This window comes from Battus philenor, unplaced genomic scaffold, assembly GCF_028537555.1.
Source record: "Battus philenor isolate CCGP_79_NKW_IND1 unplaced genomic scaffold, ilBatPhil1.0.hap1 SCAF_3, whole genome shotgun sequence".
Taxonomy (NCBI): domain Eukaryota; kingdom Metazoa; phylum Arthropoda; class Insecta; order Lepidoptera; family Papilionidae; genus Battus; species Battus philenor.
In genome coordinates, this window is record NW_027181693.1 from 11404336 (window position 1) to 11421758 (window position 17423).

The following is a 17423-nucleotide window of genomic DNA, read 5'->3' on the forward strand; positions in this document are numbered from 1 at the left end:
TGTAAAAGGTTTAGAGCAATTAACGTATGGCTCATTTGATTTAAATTAATTAATGGTATAACCTATCGAAACATCTATGGTTTCAAAAATAATAACTATCTATAATAACTTTTCCTTCTTTAAAGCTTTTACACTCATAACCAATAACCCTGTAAACAATAATTTATATTTTGAAATCAAATAGTCTTCAACATTATGAAGGCAGGAAGAAGACGTTCCTCCGATTTTAAGTGAACAAATAACATTGCGGGGAAACTGTCACGATTTTAAAATACAAGATTTAGCTAAGTTTATCGTTGTGGTCGTAAACTTGAAATAATGAAAACGAAAAAAAATCAAAAGTTTAGCAAGTTCCGTTGCTAGATCAGCTGACGGCACGGAACTGCTACTAGCCCAAATAGTCTCTTGTAAAAAAGAAAAAAAATGATACAATTTTTGGCGCTAATCGCCATTAAATAATTAAAAAAACTTATTTTTTAAACAGCTTCTTTAAAATGAGACGCACTTAAAACAATACGCAATTTACTACAGAACTACAATACATATGTATTAAAAATATATTCTTAGGTGGAATAAAGCTTTATTTTTCATTCACTATCAAACAACATCTGCCAAAATCTTTAATAATACTTTCAGGAGTATTTAAAGTTGAGTCGTTGTCAAGATAAGTAGTCGACCTTTTATAAAACAAATGACAGCATTAAAGCCACAACATTTGGCGTTAGATCCGCAAAAGTATCGCGTGTTTAACAGTCATATAATAATTTAATGCAATAGGCCCCTGGCCAGGGCGATCGGTGCCGGCTTCACAAGTTCCACGGTTAAATTATTCGACTATTAGAATATTCAGCCCTATATAAATTACCGGAGCAATCAGTATCAAGCGCCACTTCACGCGTAGTGTAACGCTCCCCTTGAAAATTATACCAATCAGTAACGGTATAGATACTTTAACATTTTCAAAAGTAATTTAAAAGTTTATTCATTTATTCAGAACCTATTTTTGTTTTTTGTGGGGCAGTTCTGTATGGGATAGCTGCACGACTAGCAGTGATAAAAGGGTTATGGCATACTCCTATTGGCTAAAATCTCACGGTTTTCTTCGAGGCCTTTTATCAATACTGCAATATCGACTTCGCATACTTCGCTTATTATATTTATTGTAGACCCTGACACGTTGGGTCGAAAGATTCTTGAATGGCGACCACGAGCCGGTAGACTCGGTGTGGGTAAGCCCCCACTAGGAGGACCGAGGAAATAATCAAGCTCGCTGAAAGTCTCTGGATGAAAGTAGCGCAAGACCGGTCATCCTGATCTTAGCCTATACCTCGCAGTGGGTTTCATTGGCATGACATGATAATATATCTAATTCACTTGTTTACATTTAATTGATACGTTTTTGTTGTATTTGAACGGATTTGATACCATGTGAAAAAATTTAAATGAAATTCGTTACACAAACCAGCAAACTGTACAAATCTCTTTCATTATTTTCGCACACATCTTTATCGGTCTATTATTAATCGTATTTGTTATTCTTATCAGATAGTTTAGTATACGATGCACCGGTAGTTGGCTCACGGCGATTTGGATCGTATTATGTTGGCGATTTGTAAAACAATTTAAAGCGATATTTCGTATAGATATTCACATATAACATAGATGAAAAATTCTAAAAGTTGTATATTTAAATCAAAAAAGTAGTTCTTAAATTCGTAGATGTACATATATGAGTTGATGAAAAATTTCGAACACCACAAATACCAATGAAACAAAAATAATTACGCTAAATTTTAAAACTAATAACTTGCTTTCTTAAATAAATAAAAGAAAAAAAAAACAGATTGAAAAACGGAAAGAAAATTTTAAAAAATCAACGTGTCTTTAATTTTTATATATTTTATTATACTATATAGGGATAAATAATAGTGTAGAGTACATTTTGCAAATTCTTACACTTTACTTCTACATTTTTTACATTATACATATTACTATTTTGTATGAACGTATATTCGTATGAACGTAGTCTACACGAGGAGATATTTTTTATCCGGAACTTGTGCACTTGTTGCCTATTCATTCGAATCAAGAAATCTGTAAAATTTTTAAAATATGTAAGTACGCATTAGAAGATTAGGAATGTATTACACATGACGAATAATTTCCAGACTAGTGAACGGTGAATAATCTTCAGTGTTTGATGTTTGCCTTCAACAATAAAATTGCTTTTAAACAAACATTTCATTTATCATTGGTTGATTATAGATGTAAAAGTTCAAAGGGTATGAATTAGCTTATTTGTCAGCTTTAAAGCTCTAAAACCTACTTCCAATTCTCTGTATAAAGTAATCACTCAGAAATATGGTACACCAATTTATTTTATATATAGAAATTCGAAAGATTCTGGCAGTACAAAGATTACAAGGATAAATATTTATTTATTCAGAACTCTACTGTACACGATAGAAAATATATACATAATTGCATAATAGTCAAGAACAAAGTACAATGTGCGGTCTTATCATACTAGACAATTTCTTCCAAACAACAATAGTATAGGAACAGTAAAACGATAAACAACGGGTAGTTAATTAAAGTTATAGGCAAAATAAACATATACTCAAACATACATACATAATTAAACAATTATTTATTTTAATACGTAGTTATCGAATTTTTGAAAACAATTTTTCTAAATATATTATCGTTACATATATTATTTCTGAAACCATTGAATTTTGAATACGGTACATCATAACATACATTTAATGTTTTTACACCTATAACTATTATTAATTATCAATTATTAATCCAATTATTTATTAAATATATTATCATCGCTGTATATTGTCTTTGTAAAGATCGAATAATCCATCTAAACAGAATATTTAAAAATAATGCGAGAACGGAGACCGAAATCGTAATTCAATAAAAAAGCTGTTCAGCTGTTTACACGCGCATCAATCTAATTATAACGCGGCATAAATCAAGAAATCGCCTTGACATTGGCTCTTAACAGCTGCGGATCTCGTCTCGTCTTGTTCAACCGTCATACACCACCGCACAGATTTAAACGAGTACTTTAATATTACCCTGTTACTACATTAAAATCAAAATCACAAAATCGCTTTTTCCATAAGTATCTCAGTATAATAATTTTCATTATTTGTACACATACCAACGACAAGTTGTTTTTAATAAATATTGAATTGATATTTAAAAATTTTGAATATAAAATTTTCTTTTCACAGACTGTTTTTTTTTTCAAATTAAGATTTTCTTTAATATAACTATAAGTTTGGAAATATTTATTTATTACAGATCTTTTACGTGATGATCGTAATAATATAACTAATGGGCGGCCACGGGTAGAGTTTGCTGGTTTAATTTAGTTTAAGTCTTGTAATAAATCTATCTCGGTCGGCCAAAACTTTTAATTAGAAAAATCAACTGTAAACGTCTGAAAGTTAGTCCCATAACTTGGCCAGACTAAATCCAGACGTCTCTTCACATAAATTTTCATGTTGGGCCCTAACATGCCAAAGATAAGAACAATTGGCACAGCACAATGAAGACAACTCCCTGTTCAGGGGATCACAACCCCTAACAATAATGAAGGATAGTTTGAACTTTCATAATAATTAAGCTTATGTCAACTTTTAATCATTTCTTTTATCTAATGGCCAGGCTTCAACAAACTGAGCATGTAATCAATTTAAGTAGTGAACGAGACTGAACCGAAAATTAACTTTTTATATAAATACTTTAAAGAATATTCTTTAAAGTATTTATATAAAAGCAACGAAGACATATGTCTTCGTTGCTTTTAACTCTGATTAACCTTGGTAATTAAAGATTATATTTAACCTTACAACAACCAAGGCTAACTTAGAGGCCACAGTATAGGCACTTATAAAGCACTGTATCTACTAATAGTTTTCCATTTAAAGAGAGCTTAACAGATTTATTAATGTCACTTTTTTATTTTAGGTACGTAAACTGTAGTGTTTTTATAATACTGTTTTTAAATGAACCAAAATTTCTTTAAATAAACAACACTATTATACTATAGCCACACAAAATATATTAATAAATTATTTTATGTACACTTTGAAAAATAAAAAAAATTTCCACTTGCAAACGAGCGACGAATACATTTACAATTTTTAGATGTAATTATAGCGCATAGTTCGCAAACCACATCTCCACTGGGGCATTAAGATTCATGGCATTAAGATTGGAGTGAAGACCGGCAAGCGCAGCAAAGGACGTCCATCCACATGGTAGATAGGAAGATGCTGGATCCGGTATGCTCTTAACCGGTCCTATTAAAAATCTTTTGGGGAGTCTAGCAGTGGACCTCTTACGGCTGAAACTATGATGATGGTGAAGATGGATAATAATTAGTGGTACAAATAGATATACAATTTCATTGAAGATAAATAAGTCAATTGGTTGCTATGGCGTCAGCGTTTTCTAGAACTCGTCTGTTCCTCCCGCCAGAGAGATGACGTACCAACGCGCGTACTCGCTGGCATCCCGCCAACGCTGCGACGCTCTCCAGACCGTCTATCAGTATCATTGTTATCTCGATGCCTAGCCGAGTTCTTAGATATGTTTTTCTTGACACATGCATTAAAAAATGATATGATGTTATGTCATATAAGCCTTCCCCATAGATTTCCCTGTTAGGACCGGTTGAAAATAGACGAACAGACGATCTTAACAAGTTCATAAAAGAATTTTTTAGGTGGATGTCCTACATATAACAGTCCAGAGTAAAAAATCCTAATAAATCTTACGAATAATCGCTATATTTTCCAACACCGTAGATCGATCTTTATTTAAAAACAATCTTTCCTACTTTATTTTAACGCTTACAGTGTCTACGTTATATTCCTTCCTTCAGAAATCAAAAAATTCAACAGATTCAATAACTAAAGTCAGTACAAATATGGCCGTCTAATTTCTAACGACACATAAATAAAATAATATAATAACACGAAGAACTTAAATGAGAATTGGAATAATCAATGTGAGAAAAATATTTAATGTACTGTATAATGAAGTTGAATGCGAAATTTAACAGAAATTTAGTGACACCAGTGCACAATAATAACAATGCCAACCATAATATAAACGTAAACAAAATGTGATTAATTTATTAGCTTACATGTACCAACGAACCATTTCAATATACGAAAGCGACGCATTATACCTGTCAATCAAATTGTTGTCGTTGCAGCCAAAATGTTAGCAATCTAAAAGTCTTACTGCCATTTATAATTTGTATCTCTAAATGGACTTGACTCCGGGCCAAAAGAATATGTCATAAGTGATTTATTCAAAAATCTATTACTTTACAATTATTAGGTTTAACCGTTTTGCAAATTTTGTTACTACCACATAAACACACATTTGCGTATAATTGTTAATAAATAGTAAGTGATATGTTTAATGCTAATCTGAAATACTTAGCATCATCATCATTTGGAATCACGTTGGAAGGGGCACCCGAACTCTCCCAAATCCAATGTCTATCGACAACTTTAACTAGGTGGTGTATGTCGTGGATTAACGTTCTACGCTGCGCTTGCCGGTCTTCTCTAGAAAACCCTTAAGCCCCATTGGCCTAACTTAAACTGTTAATTACTTGTAATTTTTATATTAAATTATGTAATAATAATAAATAATTCCGCTAAATACTTTTACAATGAGGAAAATTTATTTTGGATAAGATATCCATCAATGAAACTAATAGTGGTCATCTATACCGTACACTCGTCAATTTGTACAACAGAAATAAAAAGTCAAAAGTCTATAGACTATAATAGTGTCAGGCGTACTAAATGATAAAATAAAAAACTGCAATATACTTCATAATTAAATCTCATGTAGTGTCATAAAAATATTTAAGAATACGGAGATTTTCAATAAAATTATTATTACGTTATAATACCAAATAAGGAATGTTTTACCTTCATAAATATTTAATCATTAAAAGACTAAAATTAGCTGTAAAGAATTTCCTTTCAGCAAAGCATGAACGTGGTAGTTTTATTATATTAATATTTTATCATTTTTTTATTTACCATATCAGAATCTATCCTAAAACATCAAAGTTTTATTACTGGTGATCCTTAATTCCCCCTTTAACTTACACTGTATTGAACATACATCATATGTTGTACATTTATGCAAAGTATTTTGATAAAAGCCAAGAGAATATAGCACTGAAAGACCACTTGCTGTCCTCAACACACGCAATCAAAGTACATGCGAGAAATAAAACACGCGGAAGCCAATTTATGTTAACAGACGAGGACATCCTGTTCGTTCGAACAGCACAACAGTAATTAAGCATTTCATGAAAAATTACCAGAAACCAATCAAATGTACTTTAATAATTGAAAACGTATTTACTTTCAGACAAACATCTGCGCCAAACAATATTGGACAAATTATGGAATAAGCAATCTGGTGCCATCCAAATACTCATCTCGATTTTAGAAGTAAGAGTCAATTGTTACAAGTATTTTTATAGCCTACACTTGAAGTTACTAAACGTTGTTGTTATAGAATACAAGAGATTCTGCGACATCCACCTACATTACGTCTATTTTAAGAGAAACATTATGCTTGAAACAAGGAAAAGGAAAAAAAAATACAGGTATTGTACCCTTTATTAAGTAGTCACGTTTTTTTCATATAAATCGTAAAGGGCTTTAGAACTACTACATCGGTTTATATGCTGGTGTATTATTGTCATGTACATAGTTTTATTATTTATTTATTAATTTTATTATCCACATAGGACCATTTATAGTGACCATTTGTACATGTTATGAGAAGGATACCAAAAGAGTCCAATTTTATAGAAAATAGAATAAGAATGAGCTTCCATATAATAATATCTCTCAGTTTAAAGCTACGATAGGTAGCTCAACTAAGACGATTATATGGAAAACTTTATTGTTCTTGTTTTAAAATCAATAGAATCCATCATCATGGCATTTAATTCCTGATAGACACAAATAAGAACGGGAAGATAACTTAAGTCAAGCCATGTTTCTTCTATTTAAATCACAATTTCCTTATAGCTGCAAATAAGTCATTTATTGCATATGGTAAAATGTATTATCTGTATTTAACATCAATTTTAAGTTTCGCCTTCTCGAAATTTATTATCTAATCAAAATTATTACATTTCATCGAAGTTTTCGACATATCTTTTATTTTATAATATTTATCTTGGAACATCAGTTGCAATCGAAACGCAAGGAATTAAGAAGAAAGAAACTAAAAAGAACGGCAAAGAAAATAAACCACCAATAAACAGAAAGGGTATGTCCACATGCAATAGTGGAATCAGTTGCTTTAATTTTATAGCATTTAATTCCAGTTGTTTTACTGTGTTTGCTTAAGGATTGTTTTAAATTCATCGAATAACATTAAGTATGCACGAGTATTTTTTCTTACCACATTAGATTCTCAGTGAGCATTAACAATCACCTTTCTCCTTGTACTTCTCCGTTGGAACAAGTGACATTTGATACACGCTTACGATTGCTTAACAATGAACCAGTTAAAACTTGGCCTTGTTTAAATGATGTATGCGCGACATGTTTTCTAACTGACACAAAGCAAATGAATATTCCCACGTTCATCATTAAATTGCACCTCAAGTTTACTATTAAATAATTTCTAAACATTTTGGCGTCTATAATTTAATGGAAATATTTATGTTCTTCTTATATATAGGTACTTAAATGTAAACAAAGTTCAAAAGACAAAATTGATATTTTTAGGGAGTATGCATATTTTATTTTGTATAAAAAAACATAGTTTCATTGTTTGTCGGAGACAGGTTTCAATTCGTAAGCTCATTGATGGCAAAGAAAGCAACGAGCTAGCCCGGGTGATACCCGGGTGAGGATCACTCGCTTTTAAATAATGATCAGACTCTTAAACTGTTTATAACATATCAAGTATGACATTTGAATGTTGTATACATTTAACTGTAGCCTAACCTATGAAGTATAGTTTAATAACTTTTTTGCTTTAACAGAGTTTTGTTTATTCTCGATAAGAATTTGGAAACTCTCGTACAATAATAATTATTCAACTTTAATAACTTAAGCAACAACTTTGCCGTTTTGGCATGGCGTAACGCAACAACTGTTTGACAATTTTAAGTATAAGCGCTTGATGAAATTTGTTTAAAGTTTACTAATAATTATATTCATATATTTACCGTTTAAGCCAACAACCTCGCAAGGCAACAATGTTCACAACACTTTGTTTCTGTAAACGGCACACAAGTTATTCTTCGTACCTTGGTGAACACTCAATGCAAACGAGATAGCAGCGTGGGTACTGAACTGATGGTTCATGATCTGATATGGATTATAGCCGCTCTGGCGCCAAAAGGTAACTACTTCATTGCATAATTCTTTTAACCTTCTTTAATTATACTGATCATGAATGAAAGCTTCAGTTTAAAGACAAAATACGAGCAGAAAACAACTACATAACCTTTGCATTATTTAGTGATGCATAAATGTTGAGGTCACTCTACTTACATTTTACAACAGCTTTTTCTCCTACCAGAGTGGTGCAGGAATCAAGGAACGTGACATAACTCTATCTTTGTTATATCTATTATCCAACTAATATTACATATATAAGTATATATTGTAAATTATACCAGTAAAGTGATGATAAATATGCCAACATATTCATCAGTATCTCCCGAACTTTATATTTACTTACGATTACGGTTTGCGACTCTCTAAATATGAGAGAGGGTTAATTACAAAATAGGTCGCTTTGAACAAAAAAAAGCACTAACGAAGTTGGAAGGACTACTAGTAAGAGACTTAAGGAAAGATAAGAGTAAATGATAATTCGATAATCGTAGATTTCTCTCACGGTTCGTCAATCAAGGGTTGCAAGTATGGAGTTAAGTAAAAAGGCGAATTGTTTACATAAAAGGAATAGACAGTAGATAAAGCAAACAAATTTCTTTGTTCGTGAATGGACAACCATTTAAAATGACGAGCCGAGATATTATAGTAATCCTAAAAACTCCTCAAAAATTATTAAGTAATTGTTTAGTTATTTTTTAACTTTATCTCTATTGACATAATTTTATTTCACTGTTTCACGGTTTTAAGTAAATTTAATACATGTCCCAGTAGACTAGATGGCGTTACTGGTCGATTGAAAAACGATTATAAAATGTTTTGTCTTAAGCATATTAGATGATGGATTTTAAACGACAATAGTATAGTTCACGGACAGTAGTATTTATAAAAAAATTCCCTTACACTTTTTATTTGGCAAATCTTTATTTTTTATATTTTAAATTCCTGTAGATCAATTTCACAAACGTATTATGCTGTACATAAATCTATTTTCATAATTCTCCTAAATTTTTCAATTTAATCTATTAACTTTTTTATTATCAAATTTGATGCATTCTTTACATTGATTTTCAGATCCCAAATTCGCGATGAAAGTAAGGATGATTGGTTGTGTTAGAACAATGCATCTGTTATTTAAAGGACATTATTCGGACAATAAACTTATATTTCCACTTCTTGTTATTATAAAACAACTATCTAAAAATGGTATGTATCTTTTGTTAACATTAGAACGTGTATTTGCCGAATTCTTTGAAGTTCATTCAGTTCCAAGAATACAAAATATGAAATATAATTTACTATGTAATAGATACACAAGTTTATTATTAAACATGCGTTCAAGTTATATAATGTTATATTACAGCTGTAACAACATCTATTCTTATCCGAGACGGTATCATTGCTACCTACGAACGAGTGCTTGTGAGTCTTGGCTATATACCTACAGCGAGACTTCGTCTTTGTCTCGACGCTATTGATTACTTCAGCAAAAACAGTAAATTATTTTTTTTTCTAATAAAAGTTATAATTATAAGTTGATTTAGTATAAAATTCTAATAATCAAAGCACTAAATCTAAAAATTAGACGTTAAAGATCTCCAAATGTATTTTTATTAGTTTAGTATACATGGAGTTGATTTCATGCCCTTGAAGTGAATATTCTTCATTGATAAGCATTAGGTGTATGCTCGAGATCGAATCGGAAATGTGGATACGAACGAAAATATGGATAGATTTGGCAAGTTGACATGATAGTGGGCAGACCATATAGCGTACAGATGGGTTCTGTTGGATTAAGGTTCTGTAGTGTGGAGACCACGGAACGACAAGCGCAGCGTATGACGTCCAGCCACAAAGTGACAGACCACTTCAAAGTTCTATTGGAAATCTACAGGGGAGTTCTATATCCAGCTGTAAACATCTTACGGCTAAAGCTATGATGATGTTCAAGTGAACTGTTACTTTTATTTCATAACAAGATATTTCTAACTAAAAATTATATTGCATTCATTACAAACAGCCATACGATAATTTTTGTAAAAGTAATATTATATCGTAGAGTACAATTATTATAAAAAGCAGACAAAATATACAGAAAAAAATGCAGATTATATTATTATTAGATATAAACTAAGTAAAAATTAATTTTTAGAGGTCTGCTGTATGCAAATAGTGAAAACTGGGCTTGGTTCCGTCCTCCTCCGAGTATTTGACCGATGGGATCGTTACGAAGGAAGAATGAGGCTTAAGATTTGCGCACATATCCTGCAAACACTACAACACCTTTGCAATATAAGTAAGCACACTTAATATATTTCAACTTGAATAATACTTTATATATTTGGACGAATTTAAGTAATACGTTATGGTCTACAGAGGCGGGTCGTCGAGCTCTATGCACAAAAAAACACGTCCAACTTCTACACAGATTCTGCTCACAGTGTCCCGATGAACCAGAATTCGATGGACTTTTAGCACGGGTCTGTTCAGTCATTACCCTTTGCCTTAAACATCAAGCTTTACCCGTACCGACCACAAGTCCTGCCACCTTCAACCTGAACCCCATACTTAAAGGTTCGTATTATCACAGTTATAATAGGTATGTTAGTCAATGTTAATATTTAATTATTGACATTAGTTTTTAGATGAAAAAAATCAAATATTCTTATTAACTGTTACATATATTTTAACAAGGAACAAATGCATCATGGCCTTGTCGTGACGATGAAGACGAAGCCGCAAATTCTGATACAAAAACTATAAATTCTGATCTGGATGATGACGAAGCTGACGTAGACAGCGACGGTGTTGAAGAATTTCACGACAACGACAGTGATGAACATGAATTAAAACCTGAAAGAAGTAATGAAACTGAAAAAAATAATTTAAAAACCGCTGAAAGTTTACAAAATCCACTTTGGATAGGTTCTGTTGAGAGAGATATAGAAGACTTAAAAAGGTATTTTATTTGTTTTTCTGAAAATATTTCATTACCATTTTTATATTTAGTTTCTTCTTTTTTGGAACATTTGGAACATTTTAATTTGATTTCAGATATTACATTTATTTTAAAGAATTTGGGTCTTATAACAAACAAATAAGACTGGTAAAGAGTCGTTCAAACTCAAGAGGATCAATATTAGAAGATTATTTAACTTCTGGTGGTAGTAAAAATTTACAACCGGCAATGAACCTCTCACTTTGTGCAATGTTGGGTAATACAGATTACGACCGTGTTTCAGAATCACCCCATTCATCCCTATTTCTTTGCTGTAACAAAATTCAGGAAAGCAATTGTAAGTAACAGTCAATTTACATAACTTATTAAGGTTTATTATTATTTACTTGATGATTTATATGATTTCATTTCTAAAGTTAAATGCTATATAAAAGAAAAAAAAATTCCGGCATAAATAATATACTATAGCACCAACTACTAGGTCGAATAATGACAGCGGGTAATTTTCGCGTTACAATATCTTGAAAGAATTATTAGAGGCATAGTGTTTCCGGGTTTGGGACCATGAATTAATGGCTTGAGTGTCTGAGAATTAAAAATAAAGTAGTTTGCATTTTTTATAGTTTTATGCATGGGTGCTTGGCGTTTTCGAACGAGGCACACGGTTGTACGTAAAGCAATTTTCGCCTAAGAACGTTTAGCTGATCTTCCGCGGCTCATGTCACAGCGATCGTTAGGTTCTGTCGTAGTTGCATTCTCTGAAATCTCATCCTTATGATTTAAAAAATGCAAAATCTCGATAGTTGCTTGTTCAACATCTGCCTTAAAAAGCGTACATATCCGAGTAATTTTAAAATAACATTGCTTGTTGCTATCGGCGTATTTTAACATGTACATTTCAACCCTAATATATTCTCTAATGGATAAAGGCCTGCATCAGAGTCGTCCATATTTTAATATATTTTACTTTCTTATTTTATTTAAACTGGGCTTGGAGAAGGGGTTTTTAGGCTAACAGATATCAAATAACGTTTGTTTAACAATCAACCTTTTAAGGGTCTGTATGTCATTGCACAAAATTTCCAGACCGATTACGCCCTGTACGACGAAGATTACCTAATTTTAACTACGACGCACACCAGTCTAGCTGGTTTCTATTGTTAATAATGCTGTCTCAATACACACTTCTCTTGTACATTGTTATTCCGGTGTTTTATTAGAAAAATTCAATCACGAAACTTCAAACATCAACACTGTTATAAAAGGCACGTAAACATAGGCAGCAAAATATTATATTCAAAATAAGTCTTATATATTTTCGTTACTTATCTTATAAATTAAGCAGTGAGGAATCAGGTACGATTTTTTATAATTAAAGATATCGCTCGCACTTTTAAGTTTGTCCAATATTTACGGCTGGACAAAGTTCTCATTAATTTTCTAAAAAGATTATATAACCTGTTTTAATTTTGTGAATTTGGTGTCAATATTATATGATAATGCTTACTCTGTGTAGACTCTGTATCTCCGTAATCTGAAATTGTTTATTTACAAAATTTTATTAATTTTCAGCGTTAACGTCTTGTACAACCCTTAAAATTCATAAAGAAATATCGAAGTACACTATATTTCAAACTATATACTCTATAATCGCGTCAAGAGTGCGAAGTGTGATTCCTTTCGTCAAAGTTGCATACCCCGACATGACGGGTGGCCAAAGTTTCAATTATCCAGAACCACTAAATAAAATGGAAAGAACTGCTTGCCGGTATCCAAAAATCAATAAGTAAATCCATAGACTTAATATACAGTAAATGAATATTTGTCACATAGTTTAATCAATACATGAATGCATGAAGAAAATTATTTATCGGTACATATATACGAGTACAAAAGAACTTAAAACGAAAAGTATTATTGTCTTTTTTTATACTCATAGAAGATTTAATTTTTTTAAAAATTTAAGTATTTTCTCTAATTTCCGTTGCCAATCTATTATGGTAGTATATTAAGTCTTGGAACATTTAATGAACTTTAACAAAGTATAAAAATTTAAAAATAAACTTTTTTTTCTTTCAGGACGAAGCTGCTGTCATGTGTCGACAAAGCCATTAACCCAGAATCATATATGAACGATGTCGTTTACGATTTAGATCAGCTATGTAGTGCGGCTGCTTCGGAAAATTCTTCCCAGAAAAGGTTTATAATCTTGTTAATTTTAACATTTTTTTTCTTGTTTACATGACACTTAAAATAATTTTAATTATAATTTCAGTACGGAACCAACTCCGCTGACAAACACTGATGAGCAAGAGGTTTCTAAAGCAAATACTTTCCCAACGCGTTTGAGCTTTGAATCTCGATTTGAATCAGGGAATCTAAGAAAAGCAATACAGGTGGTGCAGACATTTAAAAATAAATGCCGTTTCTTATTATCGTTTTAATTAATATAATTACACTTCTTAATTGCAGGTAGGTCCAAGAGAATATGAACTGATATTGATGCCAGATGTAAATTCGAATAAAAGGCATCAATGGTTTTACTTTGAAGTCCGCAACATGCAACAGGGACGTCCTTATATATTTAATATTGTAAATTGCGAAAAATCCGACAGTCAGTTCAATTTTGGTATGAAGCCAGTTTTGTATTCTGTCAAAGAAGCGATAACAGGAAAACCAGGTACCCTTACGTGTTCATTTTGTTTGTAGATATTTGTTCTCTGATTGTTGTAAATGATATTAACGTAAAGCTACCAACTACAAGCTGATCCCGTGTAAATTCTATTTATTTGAGGTTAAGTCACTCTTAAACTTAATTTTTCCCTAATTAATGAATGCGTCTATTTCTCTAGAGAATGACTTTATAGATTTCATTCATTTTTTTATAAGTTTCCTAATATTCTGTAGACGGTTCTCATGAAAAAAACTAGAAATTGAGCAACGGCTTAAAATATTTTGGAATATATTTTGAGTAGTGAAACAGAGCATTTGATAGTTCGCTTTGAACTTCGCGCATATAAGTTTATTTATTTTTATATTTATAGTTATTTAACAGCTGCATCTGTCAGTATTTATCATAATCATCATTTTAACCGTGCTACGTCCATAACTGGATATAGGCGTCGTCAAAGGTTTCTATAAAGCCGGGTTTTAGTTTCATAATGTAATTTATTGATGACAAAATATATATCTTTTTATGAATTTATTCAAAAGAGTTAATTTATTTTTACTATTGAAATACGACAGTCCAATAACTTCTAATAGAACAAAGTATGTCGGAATAGATAATTATGAATATAACACAGGTCCTTCAACCGAAAATATTATTTAATAAAAAAAATAGTTTTGCACTGATTGATTTAATTATTTATGACATTTTCTATAATATCATTGGGCGATTTAAAAATTATGTAGTGGTTGATTTAAGCAAAATTAATTTTATAAAGGAATATTCAATATACTATAAATATAAAACATCAGATCGGTTTACTTCTCAATAGTTTGAAGATATAACCGACAATAATAGTATAAAATAATAACGAGTTAAAGCAGTAAACAGTAAACAATATATTTTACCTACATCATAATTTCCGCTGAAGGACGTCTACTGCTAGATGTAGGTTTCACCCATAGATTTTTCAAAAAGCCCAGTTGAAAGCGGTCCGCTTCGTCCTACCAGAATGTTTAACAGCATCTTATTAAGAGTTATTTATTTTTAACATTCAGGTTGGGTGAGAGCTGGCTCAGAAATTTGTTATTATCGCAATAGCTACCACTACGCAAACCAAAGGAACCATAACAAGTGTTATCTTACTGTCACCTTCAACATCGAATTTCCACACACGAACGACGTCTGCTACATTGCCTATCACTTCCCTTTCACCTACTCTATGCTAATGGTAAGTAAAAATAAATTTGTCATGTTAATCCATTAACGTTAAGAGTGCATTGAACGATCTTTGTTCGCCGGCCTATCACACCGAAACAAATCGTTTCTTATAAGAAATTCCTCTGGTGACTTTTAAGGTTTACTTCCAAAGGCAACGGTTTATTAGAGAACAGACAGCGATGATTTACTGCAATCTTAACGCGAATGGACTATAATCATGTAGCAAAAACCCGAAGTAATATCAGTCTTGTTATAATTTAACGTAGTTTTCAATTACAAAATGATAAACAAAACATAAAAATTCCATTTCCTTAATATATTATTATGTTGGATTTTAAAGAGATAAAACAATGCATTACTCTAATCCTGTATTAAGGATATTATGAAAGTGATCCCTGGAAAAACCCGCACGAGTTTTCTTACATCAGGGACGCGTTTGTCAGCCTCATAGCTTTAAGTGGAAGGATGACTTTTAAGGAGTATAACGTTCATATGATATAAATAAATGCGCAAATTAATAAATATTACTTAAAAATTTGAAGCTTTTTTCCGTCTTTTGCATCCGAGTCATCACAGAAAAGTAGTGTTAAATTATTTGGCCCTTAAACGTAATAAACTAACACTACAAGATTATGAATGAAAGTTGAGAGACGTGTAAAAGATTAACATCTTTTATTGCTCTTTACAGACTAGAATATTACAATGGAGCTTGAACCTGCCGACCGGGACATACCTCCGCGCCGAGCCACTTTGTTACTCACTTAACAACAACGAGGTTCCTCTGTTGACAATCACTGCTGACGATAGCACATCCAACCCCATCGTGGTATGTACAAAAAGACATTTCTAGCCTACGAATCAAACGGAACGTTTGGTTCCCTCGAATTAAAAGAAGTACACGTGTGATTTCTCGCCAACACTTCACGGTCGAAAACGTAAAAAAAATTATCATCATGAAACTCTTTGGTTTCTAAGAACCTCGAAAAATAAAAAATAAATAATGTTTGTTTCATAACTTTTAAGTACATGAAATGCGTTTTTGTATACATTAAAATGGATATTATTCGGGTCAATAAATTTTGGCTTTCGATTATAACATTAAATCATAAAATTCAATTTACAGATATCGGCTTCTAATCTTGACTTCAAAATAAATAATAAGCCTTTTTAATCGTTAATGTTAAAGATAATATATCGCTCATATCTTGTATCCGATTTGTAAAGAATTGTCAATAGTTTTCGATAAAGAGAATAAAAGCTGAAAAGAAAATTGAAGCCGCTTCCATAATATCTGACCTAAAATTATAGAAATGTGCATTTAAATGATTTCTAATATGGTAATGAAAGTCGCTCAAAACCTCCTTATGGGTTATACCGCAATATTTCATATGAGTTGTTTGCATTGCGTCGGTTAATGGCAACCGAATATAAATAGCTATTAATGTCGCCAAGACAAAGAGAAACTTCAGTAAATTTGAATTTACTTGATGGATATTTTCTTCATCATTATTTAAATTTTCCTGATGACAGGCAACAGCGTCCTCTGCGTACCATAATACCGCACTGCTATCGCCATCCCGCCTGCTCTGCGTGGCTATTATGGTATATACCCCCATAGATATTTTTGGGGGAAGTCATGTCCTGTAGTGGGCTTCTATGGGCTGAAACGATGATGTATTTATATAAGATTATCAGTATCATATGATGTAAAGTGTGTTATTTATTTTTCTTTGCGACTCGCCAGTAACTTGTACGAAATCTGTCGGAGTAGCAAGTATAATATAACATTTGATTGAAATTTATATTAAGTACTATCTATACTTTACTTATTTTTTAAATAAAGTTTTAATTAAATTACATTATACAAAATATTAACAAATTGTTTATCAGGACCGAGATATAATATTCCTATCGGCCCGAGTTCACCCCGGGGAGAGCAACTCGTCGTGGGTAATGGACGGCACGCTTCGGTGTTTGCTGAGTGACTCCGTCACCGCTGCTGCTCTTCGCTCCAAATACGTGTTCAAAATAGTGCCAATGCTCAACGTGGAAGGCGTTATCAACGGCTGGTAAGTAACCATTGCACCATTATTAAATTCCAATCTATTCTTATTAAATTGTTAAGAGAGGAAATGGAATATTCTTAAAC

The 17423-nt window shown here is 31.8% G+C and overlaps 1 protein-coding gene across 1 annotated transcript in view; it reads left to right on the top strand.

Annotated features, from left to right (window-relative positions):
* The window catches only part of LOC137926822 (cytosolic carboxypeptidase 1-like), a 79740-nt gene that overhangs the window by 5543 nt on the left and 56774 nt on the right, over positions 1-17423 (top strand). Inside the window, exons 3-19 of the mRNA XM_068770531.1 lie at positions 6430-6512; positions 6580-6670; positions 7264-7344; positions 8263-8430; positions 9501-9632; positions 9790-9921; positions 10579-10722; positions 10803-11000; positions 11121-11385; positions 11481-11722; positions 12958-13153; positions 13465-13584; positions 13661-13781; positions 13858-14065; positions 15112-15284; positions 15963-16100; positions 17165-17343. Coding sequence (XP_068626632.1) covers positions 6430-6512; positions 6580-6670; positions 7264-7344; positions 8263-8430; positions 9501-9632; positions 9790-9921; positions 10579-10722; positions 10803-11000; positions 11121-11385; positions 11481-11722; positions 12958-13153; positions 13465-13584; positions 13661-13781; positions 13858-14065; positions 15112-15284; positions 15963-16100; positions 17165-17343 — 2671 coding nt within the window. The remainder of the gene's footprint in view (positions 1-6429; positions 6513-6579; positions 6671-7263; positions 7345-8262; positions 8431-9500; positions 9633-9789; positions 9922-10578; positions 10723-10802; positions 11001-11120; positions 11386-11480; positions 11723-12957; positions 13154-13464; positions 13585-13660; positions 13782-13857; positions 14066-15111; positions 15285-15962; positions 16101-17164; positions 17344-17423) is intronic.